We start from the raw sequence: 13,023 nt of genomic DNA on the forward strand, positions 1-13,023 counted from the left end.
TTGAGTTGAGTTTAGTATTCTGTATTCCTATTTAGGATTTCTTATTTAGATTTCTTCCTAATCAGTAGAACACAATTATAGGAATCAATTGTATATATATACCGATGTACAGATTAATTGAAATTAAGGAGAATCATCTCTTTCTACAGTTTGAATGGGCCCTTGGATGCATTTACTCTGAATTGGGCTAGACAGTCAACAAATGAAGAATTTGCATGTCGAATTAGTTATTTTGCTAGTCCATTTTTACTTTAAAAATTCTTTATGCTATGGATGTTAGAATTACGTAGGCCAACAAACACCTTATGAATTATATTTTCATCTTATTTGGTGAATTAGGTCTATCCAGTTTCTGCATTAGGTGGTATCCATTTTATTTCAGCACTGAAGAAACCATTCCCTCACATATCAGTGCTTGCTTCTCAAGGCATAATGATAGGTTTGTGATTGACACCATCTCTGGCTGCAGTGTAATTTGTTTTTGAAGAAAGACAGCATTGATTCCCATGTCTTCTAGCATTTGAATGACATTTAATTTTGATGTAGATTCTGTACGTGACTATATATCATGTGGGGCATCATCGGTTGTTTTGTCTGATGCCATATTTAATAAAGAGGCAATGGCTCAGAAAAATTTCAATGCAATATATCAACTTGCAAGCCTTGCTGCTCTGCAGGGAAAAGAAGCTGTATTACGGTGAGTTTTAGCATCATCTATTTTATATGAGTGGCCACCATCTTTTCCATGTTTCAGCAATAGCTATTGTTGATTTCTTAGTTTTTCCTCTTGCATCTCAAGGTTCTTGGGGTAATAAGTTACTCATGTCACATAATCATCAATTTCACGTTTAACATGCAATAATCAAGTTTCTATGAAAATTTACCTTCCAAAAGAGCAATTGATTTAGTAGTTATAGGCCATGAATCAAGTTCCATTTGTTATTCAATATTTTTGTTATGCATGCCCACTGTTAATTGTAATTTGTCCATTTTGACTGTTTAACTGATCGATGAATTATTACTTTGGCAAGTGTGGGTTTGCTTTGCTTACTAATTACAATTTACAGCCGAATTAGGTCACGATCATGATTTTCTATCCCACTTCTGAATTCTCTTTGGCATAATCGAACTTTTCCCATACCTTGGTTTTTAGGCATCTCCATATGCTATAGTTCATCTATCAACAGCTGGCAAGGTTCTGCATGCTCGCTGAGAACATTACTCATGTTTGACAATATTTCTTAGTTTGATATAACAATTGATTGTTTTGCAGAAAGAGGAATTACAACCCAAATTAATTGCTTCAGATGAGCATAAAGGTTCTGTTCTGCATTGTCTATACCTGACCAGTTTAAAAGCATCAGTAAGGTTTTCTGATGGTGTGAATGCCTTTGGACAGGGAACAGATTACTGACTGAGAATGGTAAATGCACATAAGGCGTTTACCTTTTCATTTCATTTGTTTTATGATTTTTGTTATGCCAAAGTTTTTTTGATAGAAATATTCTTGAGTTTTTGCATGTACGGAAAATAGAAAATATAATGTGATAGTGAATAATAACATAGGGGATGCTTTGGATTATATTAGATACATAAAATCATATAAAAAAGAACTACTTTCGAATGCTTCAAATTCAAATGCAATTATTCATACTATATATATTGGTAGTTGCAATAATCTTTTGATGAGCTATTTCATCTCACTATTTACTCTAGCTTTTTTTTTTTTCGGGCTGTGGGGGGGGGCGCGGAAGAATGGTTTTGTGCCTTGTATGCCATGAATCTTGTGCTGCTAAATGCTAAATAACAATAATAATAAAAAAAAATGCAAACAAGGCAAAATAAAAATTGAAGAAAAGGGTGAAACTAGGGTGAAAGGCAAAGCAATAATGTCATTGTCAAATTGGATTCTTAGTTATGTAAACATCTTTGCTGAAAGTATAAATCTTTAATTTTCAAGTACTTGGTGTCAAATCAGCAAGGTCAATGGAGAGTTAGATGATTAATTAAGAAGTGGTCAACCTTCAATTTCAACATGTCTTAGATTTTTATGAACGCTGGAAAGTTAGAATTAAGAATTTGCTACATCATGAACTCGAGACCTCATATAATCTTAGAGACATTTGTAATATTATTGATTATGTCATGATACTTCTATCTCTTCCAATCAATTTGGCTTCATGCCTGGTCGTTTAACTATGGAAGCAATCTTTCTCATTAGAAGCTTGATGGAGAAATATAGAGATGCGAGAAAAGATTTGCACATAGTTTTTATCGATTTAGAGAAGGCTTATGATAGTGTTCTAAGAGATGTCTTATGGAGAGTGTTAGAACAAAAGGGGTATCTATTAGGTACATACAAGTGTTGAAAGACATGTATAAAGGAGCAACTACTATTGTGCGCATAATGGAAGGGGACACAAGAGATTTTCCTCTCTCAATTAAATTACACAAAGTTTCAGCTATAAGCCTTTACCTTTTTACATTAGTTTTAGATGAATTAACGAAACATATACAAGAGAGTATCCATTGGTGCATGATGTTTGCGGATGATATAGTTCTGATAGATGAGATGCAAAAAGAGTTAATAGAAAGCTAGAGCTTTAGAGAAGTATTCTAGAGTCAAAGGGCTTAAGTTAAGTAGAACGAAGACAGAATACATGCATTGCAAGTTCAGTGAAGGCCGAACTGGTGATAGGGTAGGAGTTAGTTTGAATGGAGTGATACTATCCCATAGTAATCACTTTAAATATCTCGGCTCAGTCCTTCAAGTAGATGGAGGATGTGAGGAGGATGTTAGCCATAGAATTAAAGTCGGATGGTTAAAGTGGAGACGTGCCACGGGAGTTTTATGTGATCGCAAGATTCCCAATAAGTTGAAAGGAAAATTTTACCGTACAGCCATACGACTGGCCATGTTATATGGTAGTGAGTGTTGGGCACTGAAGGAGTCGTATGTGTCTAAGATAAGAGTTGTGGAGATGAGAATGTTAAGGTGGATGAGTGGCCATACTAGACTAGATAAAATCCGTAATGAGAATATTAGAAAAAGTGTAGGAGTGGTATCAATTGAGGATAAGTTGAGAGAAGAGGGATTGAGGTGGTTTAGTCATGTGAAACGTAGACGGAGGCTCCAGTTAGACAAGTATAGCACATTAGGGTAGAGAATAGAAAGAAAAGAAGGAGTAGACCTAAACTGACTTAGAGGAGAGTAGTACAACATGATCTAAAAGTATTACACATTTTCGAGGATTTAACCCAAAATCGTTTAGAATGGAGAAAGAGAATCCATATAGCCGACCCCAAATTTTTGGGATAAAGACTTAGTTGAGTTGAGTTGAGTTGATTTGAGATATATATATATTGAGCAACTGAAATTGACTATTGAGGATTAAGTGTCTGTTTGATTAAGCAATTGAAGTTGTCTCTTTGCAGCGCTAACTGCAATAACGGCTAAATTAAAGAGACCCCAAAACTGAGGCAAGGCTCCAATTAATGAGCTGAAGTTATAAGCAATATTTCATTTGTCAAATTAACAGCTAAAGTTCTTTACGGTCAGTGACCAGCTTCACTCCCCAATTCAAATCCTCACAGTGTCTCAAGTAAGGAAACAGAGAACCAGCATCAAATTTCACCTTTGCTTGGCAATCATAAGTTGGAGGAAAGTGAAAGCAAGGCTCCATAGACAAGTCTCTTCTACAAGGTGGATTTGGGATAGTTTTATCATCTGTCTTGTACAGAATCCATGGCTTCAAACCTCCTAGTCCCTGAGCAACATAGCCAAAAGTAGACCAAGCACTAGTCACCAACACATCACTCAGACTTAGCAGATATATTTCAGCCCATGCCTTCATGTTGTGCATATTATTCCCAAATTGTTGATACTCTTCATGACTTGGCTGGAAAACTCCAATGATTTCACCTGTCATAGTTGGTCTTGTCCAATACATGTTACTTAAATTTCCATAGAACTCTGAATATAAAGATGTTACTAAAATAGCTTTTGATGTCTTGCTTTTGGACTGGGAAGGGGAAGCTACAGATTTCTGTGTTTCTATTTCTGGTAGGAGCTTTTCCTTCTGAGTACAAGCAAATATTTGATCTATAACAGTTTGAAATGGGGTAGTTTTAGCAAATACTCTTATTTGGAGGCCAACCCTTTCATCAGCCTTGGCTAGGTATGCATCGTAAAACCTGGTGATTAAACCCCATGCCTGATTTGAGGGATTGAAAAGATAGCTACCCAAGTGATGGAAAATAGTATCCTTCTCAGGGAACAATTTACTTACCTCTTCCTTGTAAGTTGAGCTCAAGAAGAAATAAGGGGCAAAGTATTGGTCTGACAACAGAATCAACCAATCTACCTTTCTGAGAAGTGCTTCACTTTCATCACAGTAGAACAACTTCTTATCAAGATCATAATTACTATGATCAAGATTAAGATATAGATGTGAAGGCAGTGATTGATCCATTGACATATTTATAATGCCACTTTTTAACATGTTTCCAAAACTATGAGCAATCCTTATTTTCTGAACTCCAAATTGCTGCATGAGAGGAAAGTTTCTAGGCAATAACCATGATGAATTAGGAAATGGCTCGCAGAAGAGATCAGCCATATCGGCTTCATGATCAACAAGTAGCACTCGATTTGTGAGGATAGCATAGAGAAATGTTGCAGCCATGCTTATTATCCTGTTCCCCAAGCCATTTGCAGGTATCCAGACAATGTATTTACACCCACTGGTACTTCTACTTGTGTGGCTAGCTCCTAGTCTTCTTACTGTTCGGTTATAAGATTTCGTGTAAGGTCCACATCGTTTATGAAGATCTTCATACTCGCGCAGTTTTGAATGGAAATAGGAAGAGGGCTTATGTGATGAAAGTTTTCGATATAGAATAGATTGGTATCTGCTTAAGCAGGATCCTTCATCCAATATTCCAGGAGGTACAAGTCCTTGAAGCAATTTATCATCAGCTATTCTGGTAGGCTGAGCCTGAGGAGAGTCATTTCTTGAGCCTGATTCTTTGTCAAGTTCTGGATTTGAATTTCCATTCAGCAGTTTGTCAGCATTCTTGCTGGTAGGTTTAGAGGAAACATTTCTTGAATCTGATTCTTGGTTAATTCTGGGTTCCAAAGTTCCATTTAGCAGTTTTCCAGTAGGAAAGATGGCGGATTCGGCAGAATGGATTTCTGATTCTGTCAGAACTCAAAAATAATCAATCAGCTTTCCAATCAAGTCCATATCCCTCACACAATCTCTATATTTGCATTAATTAACCATTTAAATGTTGTTTATGAACTTAAAACTATATCTGTCATTCATTTTTTGTTTTGTATATCAGAAATAACATGGACTTCATCACTTGATCACCAGTACTGTGAGATTTCAATCATTGACACCAAATCCAAATTAACAAGTCGATGATCACTTACCAACTCCAGAATGAGCATTTCCTCCGGAGACTGGACTTATCTCAAACTTTGAGTTTCGATAAATCATTGACACCATTATTGACACAGGCAAAGCTATTAAACACACAACGAGAGCTGTTGTGAAGCTCTTGGAATCAAACCCCAACATTTCTTTGCTCACCTGAAAGATTTTCATCGTTTCTATGTCTCTACCTGTATACATTAAAATGTATTCAAGACATAGAAATAAAATACAAAAGAAAACACACACACACACACACATATATATATATATATATATATATGCATAAACTAGACATACCAGCAAAAGAAAAAAGTGCATTTCACAATTCCTGTTCAAGAACCTAAGAACTTTTCTTCAATGTTCTTAACCTTTGAAATCCTGTGCCATGATCAACCTGTAGAAAGCGTTAAAGCCATCATCATTTTCCAATTAAAATGTTTTTCAAACTTCATTAATTTGAAAAAAAAAAAGTATTACTATAAAGAAAGAAAAATATATAGAAGAGGGTATGGATGTAAATGCACTTAAGTAAATTAAACATGACAATCATATGCTACATTTTTGCTGTAAAAATGTGACTATTTACTACACAGTCAAACCGCAAAATCTTCACTGAAACTCTCCAAAAATTTAGATCAAAGATAAAGAAATTTTCTTTGGAAACTGATTAATTTTCAGCAACTCTTGCAACTTACCTATGGAATCCATCAACTTATGATCATTATACATCAAAATAATTTGATGACATAATATCGCAGCTATAACGATTAAGAATACTGAAACTCGAGACCTCAGAGAATAATAATCAATTTATATCCTCATAAACTGAAAATCTTTATTCTTTAGTTTGTTACTTAATAAGGAGCATATCCGTGGAAAGACTGTAATTTGCAGAAAGAGAAGAGAAGAGAAGCCAAACGTACCTCCATTTCTGAAGATGACAAGAATGTCAAGAGTTATAGTTCAGTTGCTCTCCTTTCTTCAATGAGAATTATATCATTATGGGATGTATTTAGAGAGTTTAAATTAAGCAACCCAAGTGATCAACGTGGAGATTACGTAGAAGTGTGAGAGATTTAAGTATTTGACCACTTCTTTTGTTTCCCACGAGGCCATTCCCCATGTGGAAATGCTGAAGGTTGGTTTGAGTTTTACCCATTTGAATGAGCTTTTCAATTAATCTTCATTAAAAAAATTCATCCAGAAGCTCTACTTTTTTAGCATTAAATTCGAATTTCTAGTATATTTTACCAATTTACTTAAAAAAAATAAAATCTAATAAATTAATATTAGAATCTTGAGTTATCAATATATAGGTGCTTTATTACAATAATAAAAAAAATAAATAAATGAAGTAGTCTTATTATCTTTTTGTTTCTTTTTTTTTTAATTAAAAGTAAAGAACACAACACACAGATCAGAGACAGGATTAGACCATTGTTAAAACTATATAAATTTTAACAGAGTTTATTTCCTGGTTCATATACATATAATAGAATTGATTCATTTATTAAAGAGATTGATCATATGATTAATTAACCATCTTATTTAGAGTTTTTTTATTTGATTTCTAATTAATATTAAAATTCAATTCAAAGTCTAATACTTCATCTGTCTACTTTTATATATCGTTTAAATTTTTTATGAAAATTAAAAAATTATTTAAATTATAATAAAATATTTTAAAATTAACCTTTAACTATTTTAAAAAATTATATAAATAATTATTATATTTAATAAAAATAAATATAAAATTGAAAAAATAATTAATACTCATTGATTTCTTTAAAATGATAAATAATTATGAATAAAATATATGAAAATAAATGAATGAAGTAATAAATCACTGCCTAAAATCCTTTTTTTTTCCCCTCTTCTTTGGTAGGTTAAATTCAATTCATTTATGCCTAAAGTCACGTGAAATGTAATAAAAATAAATTTAATATTTCTTAATTTAAATATTTATACATAAATTTATATAAATATTTAAATTAAAAATTATTAAATTCACTTTTACACAGAGTTTAAAGTACTCTTTTTTATTTTTTTTAATGGAGAAAATCCAAGTACCTGTCAATGCTCCACTAACTTAACGTAGACTCCATGGCAATGAATAAAAAAAAGTGAGATACCTTTTGAACTAAAATCACAATGCTGTTCTTTTCTTTTTTTTGTTAATCAAGATCTAAAACTTTGAGAATGCATACATCAAGACTCCAATAAAGTATTTTAAACATCTTATGGCTCTAGATTTCATGTACCCACCATTTGTTTTGATTTGTTATGGTTTTGAGGTTAACATGAAGCAACGACTATGCTCCAAATTAATCATATTCTGGTAATATCCATTAACATAAAGAAAATGCAAAATCCCATTTCAAAGTTACAAAATGTTGTACAATATGATTTCAGCAAGAATCATCAATGCATTCATTTTCTGTCTTCTTCAATCATCAGCTCTGGTTATTTCACTGTCTTGTATGTGGAACAAGTGCACGAGCTTTGATCTTCTCATTTCAGCCAAAAATGGGAGAAAATGGAAACAAAGCTCAATAGACAGAAGACTTCCATAATTGCACAATCTTTAGAAGACATAGGGAAAGTTTCATTGGGTGAAGTATTGTGATAGAGGAAAGGCCAGTCCCTGCTTATGCAGTAACCTTCATCAAATCCTGGAGCCAAAAGTCCATTAAGCAGTTTATCCTTAAGACTTGTTAGTAGCCTGGGGAAATCAAGAATTGTTTTTTGAGCCTGTAGAATTGGTGGAAAAGAAAATACACTAGTAACGAATTAAGAATGGTATTTATTTGAGGTAGATAGAAACCATGCAACAATATCTCCAAAGAAAGATGTAATTACCAATGGTTTGGTTTATCCACCAAATCTTAATCTCCCTTCGGTTAGTGGTAAGCGAACTGTGGGCTATTAGCTATACAAAAGAAAAAAAAAAAAAAAAAAAAAAAAAATACAGAGAAAGAAAAGAAGAGGGATAAACGAGTCTTGGAAAAAATAAAATAAACACAAAAAATCTGAATAGAACAATACAAGACGATAAACAAAGAATATTAACATTTTATAACAATTATTTCATTAAACATGCATTAACAATACATAAAAATGAGAAAAATCTTTTGGGCTCTACTTTGTCAATGTCTTCGAGGTATATAGTAAATTTTGGGTACCTGCAACCCTGACAAGTCAAGAGTTTGAGCTAATCAGGCTTCAAATTCACAATATGACAGTACATTGCAAATTCCAATTTCAAACTCTACAGCTACACTAACCTGTGCAGGCTAAAATCCATCAAGCTGGGATATACTACTTACAGAAAGTTCTACTTCAGTTCTTTATGATCATCAAACAACTTCACCCCCAACTCTCTGTCCTCACATTGCCTTATATAAGGAACAAGATTACCAGCATCAAGTTTGTTCTCTGACTTGCAATCATAACTGAAAGGATAATGGAAACAAGGCTCCATAGACATAGCTCGTTTACAAGGAAGGTATATTCCATGCCCTGGCTTATGCAAAATCCATGGTTTCAAACCTCCAAGACGTTGAGCCACATAGCCAAAGGTTGACCAAGCACTAGTCACCAACACATCACACAAACTCAGGAGATATATTTCAGCCCATGCCTTCATATTGTGCTTATTATCTCCTCGGTGCTGATACCCTTCATGGCTTGGCTGGTAAACCCGAATGACTTCCCCAGTCAAAGGTGGGTTCGCCAAATACATATTACTTAAATTCCTGTAGAACTCAGAATATAAAGATGTTACCAAAATAGCTTTTGATGCTGTCCGATTCTTAGAAGAGGAAGCAACAGAATTTCTTGTGTCTACTTCTGGTAGAAGTTTCTTCTTTAGGGTACATGCTAATAATTGATCCATCACAGTTTGAATTTGCGCAGCATTAGCATGGAATACTCTTAATTGGAGGCCAATCCTTTCATGTGCATTGGCTAGATATGCATCATAGAACCTGGTGATTAGCTGCCTCCATACTTGATTTGAGGGATTGAAAAGATATCGACCCAAATGGTGGAAAACAGTTTCTTTTTCAGGGAATAATTTGGTTGCCTCCTTCTTGAAAGATGGAATCAAGAAGAAAGAAGGGGCAAAATATTGCTCTGATAACAGAATCAACCAAGGGACTTTTCCGAGAAGAGCTTGGTTTTGATCACAGTAAAAAATTCTTTTATCAAGTTCATAATCACGTTTTTTAAGAGTAACATATAGATACGATGGAGTTGATTTCATTAAAATGTTTATGCGGTCTTTTTCTAGCATGCCTCCGAAACTATGAGCATACCTCAGTTCAGAATTACGGAATTGGTTCCTAAGAGGAAAGTCCATAGGTAATAACCATGATGTATTTGGAAATGGCTCGCAAAAGAGACCAACCATGTCAGTCCCAAGATCAAGAAGCAGGACTCTGTTAGTGAGGAGAGCATAAAGAAATGATGAAGCTATGCTTACCATCCTGTTTCCCAAGCCATTATCAGGTCTCCAGACAATGTATTTACACTCTGTGGTACTATGGACGTGGCCAGATTTCAGTCTCTTTAAGGTTCTGTTGTAGGGTTTGGTATAAGGCCCACAGAGTTTGTGAAGATTTTCATAATTTCGCAGTTTTGACAGGAGTAACGGAGAAGGCTTATGGGATGAAATTTTACGATAGAGGACAGAATGGTACCTGCTTAGGCAGGATCTTTCATCAAATTCTGGAGGGATTAATTCATCAAGCACTTTATCATTAGCCACACTGGTAGATTCAGAGGAATCATTTCTTGAACCTGGTCTTTCACCAAATCTGGAAGCAAATGTTCCATTAAGCAAGTTGCCATTGGGAATGCTGGTTGACTGGGAGGAATCATTTTCTGAAACTGCAAATTTGGGGATGAAAAAGCACAAATTAGTAAATAATTTAAAGAATAGCATGCCCTGTACCATCCAATTGAAATTTTATGTCATGACAATCAATATATTTATATTTGAAATGTGATAAATCCTATGTACTTCATGAACATGAAATTAATTCAGCACTGTTTAATGTAAATGGATTCATTTCTTGAACCTGATCCTTCACTGGATCTGGAAGCTAGAGTTTCGTTAAGCTGTTTGTCATTGAGTATGCTGGTAGACTGAGAGGATTCGTATTCTGGATCTGAAAATTCAGGGCGGAAAAAATTCAAATTAGCAAATAAAGAATAGCGTGCCACTTTAACATCCAATTTAAGTTTTATGAGAAGGCCATTGAAAAACATATGCATTTTGTAGTGCGGTGAATTAAAAGCAGTTTATGAACTTGATGCTAATATGGTTATTTCTTAATGTAATGGATTCACTTCTCAAACCTGATGCTTTGCCATGTCTAGGATCCAGAGCTTCATTAAGCAGTTTGCTATCCGGAGTGCTGATAAGTTGAGAATGCTCATATTTTGAATCTGAATATTTTGAAAAGAAACAAACTCAAATTAGTTATTAAAGAACAACACGCCACTTTATGATCCAATTATTTTTTTTTTCAGATGATTTCAAACATATTTGCATTTGTAGCGTAGCAAATCCAATGTAGTTTATGAACTTGAAACTAATCTATTCATATTTAATGTAAATGGATTTATTTCTAGTACCTGATCCTTTTCCAAATTCATGAGCCAGAGTGTCACTAACTGGTTTGTCATCTGGTATGCTGGTAGGCTGAGAGGAATCATACTTTAAGTATGTAAATTTGGAGGAAAATACAACAAATTAGCAAATATAGAACAACATGCCACTTCCGGCAGATTGATGTTATGAGATTATTATTTTTATGAGATGATTATTTATGCATTTACAATAGCGAATCCACTGTATTTTTTCTTCAATGAAAAAGGATTTATTACTATGAAACAAGATCAACATGTAAGTGCATGCAATGCATCATCTATAACAACTATCAGAAATAGTTGAAAATTAAGCTGCAATTAAGAATTGGTCTCACCCACATCTAATGCTGTGGCATTTTGAACTTCTACCCCAAGGATTGCACTTTCAAACTTTGAGTTCCTAGACATCATTGACACCATGAATAACACTGGCAAAGCTATGAAAAAAATGACTAAGATTGTTGTGAATCTTTTGGATATGAACCCCAATCTTTCTTTGGTGACTTGAAAGATTTCCATGATTTTCCAGGTGTCTACCTGTAATCATTAAAAGTTTGAGGTGACTGGGAAATACATGTAACGTAAGTTCACCTACCATATGCATGCATGTGTAGCAAAACAGTATGTAATATATATATATATATGTAGAGAGAGAGAGAGAGAGAGAGAGAGAAGGAGAGAGAGAGAGATTTTTCTTTGCTCTTCCCTTCTGCATATAATATTACAGATGTTTTGCCTAATTGTGGTATACTATTGCAGTGAGTGTACAATGAGGGGTGTAAAGGAAATAAAACGGGACATACTCAAATCCAAGCAGAACTATTGAGAAAACTATTCAAATTCTTCTATGAAAGACAGTAATCACATTCCCATGATTTTTTAGTAGAATTCACATGCTTGGAATAAATTCTCTACATTGAATAAGTTAATGAAAGAAGAAAACTAACTATATGTTTCAAATACAAATACTCAACTCAACTAAGCCTTCGTCCCAAAAATTTCAGTTACTGTTTATCTATGGAACTAAACTGCAAGAATTGCCACTTGCATCGTTGAGATTCCAAGAAATTACTTGGCATGATAATGGGTATCGTTTAGAATTCTTAGAAGAACAAGCTATATCAACTCGCCAAAAATCAACAAGAAAAATAAGGTTATTAACTCTTCCACAACAATAGCTCGAAAATTTGCGATGGGAAACCTTTTGAATTGAATAAAATCTTTCATGAATTTTCCACTAAATAGTGTGATTCTAAGTTTGAGATCGATCACACCCATGAAATGCATTTAACAATGGAATCTTTAATTGTTATAAGATGCAGAGAAAGATGGGTTTAGAGAAATTAGACTTACCTGCAATCGAAATCTAAGATCACAACCACAAACAGTTAGTCACTGGACCAATTATGCAAGTCTCCATTATCCCCTCGTTCTCGTCTTTTTTTCAGTATAATTGATTAGCCCATTGATAAAGAGAAAGCGATTTTGCCCCCACTTCTTTTTGTTCTTTTTTGAAATAATAATTAGCTTTCAAAAAAAAAAAAAATTAAGACAAGAGGAATATTTCCTTCTTACTTTTCTTAACTTTTATATTAAGAGATGGTAGGTTCTTTTTTTTATTTTGATATTTATAAGTTAATTTTTTTTAAATATATTATTATATATTTTTATTTAATTTTAAAATTTTATTATGATTTATTTAATAATTTTTTATAATTTAATTATATATATATAAATTTTTATTAAATATATCAATTAATTATTAATTATTTATAAATATTTTAATTAATATATAATTATTTAAAATTTTAAATATTAAAAAATTTAAATTAACTTATACACATTTATAAGCCTATTTTTATAAATCACCTTTTATCAAAATTAAGAAAAAAAAAATCCCACCATTATTATTATTATTCTTTGTTGT

General features: G+C 33.3%; 3 protein-coding genes across 8 annotated transcripts; 1 reads left to right on the forward strand and 2 right to left on the reverse strand.

Annotated features, from left to right (window-relative positions):
• Positions 1-339: 339 nt before the first annotated feature.
• Positions 340-1,633, forward strand: LOC131176592 (uncharacterized; the record flags this gene model as incomplete). The annotated part of the gene is made up of 3 exons (XM_058141651.1): positions 340-439; positions 547-697; positions 1,274-1,633. Coding segments are annotated over 3 exons (276 nt in total), but the record flags the coding sequence as incomplete, so codon positions are not given.
• Positions 1,634-3,442: 1,809 nt separating this feature from the next.
• Positions 3,443-6,464, reverse strand: LOC110667160 (probable fucosyltransferase 7). 2 transcript variants are annotated; one of them, XM_058141660.1, is made up of 4 exons: positions 6,365-6,464; positions 5,739-5,835; positions 5,438-5,629; positions 3,443-5,200 (listed from the first exon to the last, which is right to left on the reverse strand). In XM_058141660.1, the coding sequence occupies exons 3-4, from the start codon at positions 5,610-5,612 to the stop codon at positions 3,540-3,542; spliced, it is 1,836 nt and encodes a 611-aa protein (XP_057997643.1). In that variant the 5' UTR covers positions 5,613-5,629; positions 5,739-5,835; positions 6,365-6,464; the 3' UTR covers positions 3,443-3,539. The 2 variants fall into 2 exon arrangements, with proteins under 2 accessions (XP_057997643.1, XP_057997642.1); XM_058141659.1 differs by lacking the exons at positions 5,739-5,835; positions 6,365-6,464 and having other exon boundaries at positions 5,438-5,718.
• A 1,977-nt stretch (positions 6,465-8,441) lies between these two features.
• LOC110667164 (galactoside 2-alpha-L-fucosyltransferase) lies at positions 8,442-12,588 on the reverse strand. Of its 5 annotated transcripts, none has more exons than XR_002497262.2 (7): positions 12,450-12,588; positions 11,436-11,633; positions 11,082-11,163; positions 10,803-10,892; positions 10,523-10,612; positions 8,726-10,331; positions 8,442-8,631 (listed from the first exon to the last, which is right to left on the reverse strand). XR_002497262.2 is itself a non-coding variant. In XM_021827927.2 (6 exons), exons 2-6 carry the CDS (start codon positions 11,613-11,615, stop codon positions 8,776-8,778), a joined length of 1,998 nt encoding a protein of 665 aa, XP_021683619.2. In that variant the 5' UTR covers positions 11,616-11,633; positions 12,450-12,588; the 3' UTR covers positions 8,442-8,775. The 5 variants fall into 5 exon arrangements, 3 of the variants coding, with proteins under 3 accessions (XP_021683619.2, XP_021683645.2, XP_021683636.2); XR_009146601.1 differs by having other exon boundaries at positions 11,082-11,148; positions 12,450-12,555; XM_021827927.2 differs by having other exon boundaries at positions 8,442-10,331.
• Between the last annotated feature and the right edge of the window lie 435 nt (positions 12,589-13,023).

Source organism: Hevea brasiliensis, unplaced genomic scaffold, assembly GCF_030052815.1.
Source record: "Hevea brasiliensis isolate MT/VB/25A 57/8 unplaced genomic scaffold, ASM3005281v1 Scaf178, whole genome shotgun sequence".
Classification (NCBI taxonomy): Eukaryota; Viridiplantae; Streptophyta; class Magnoliopsida; order Malpighiales; family Euphorbiaceae; genus Hevea; species Hevea brasiliensis.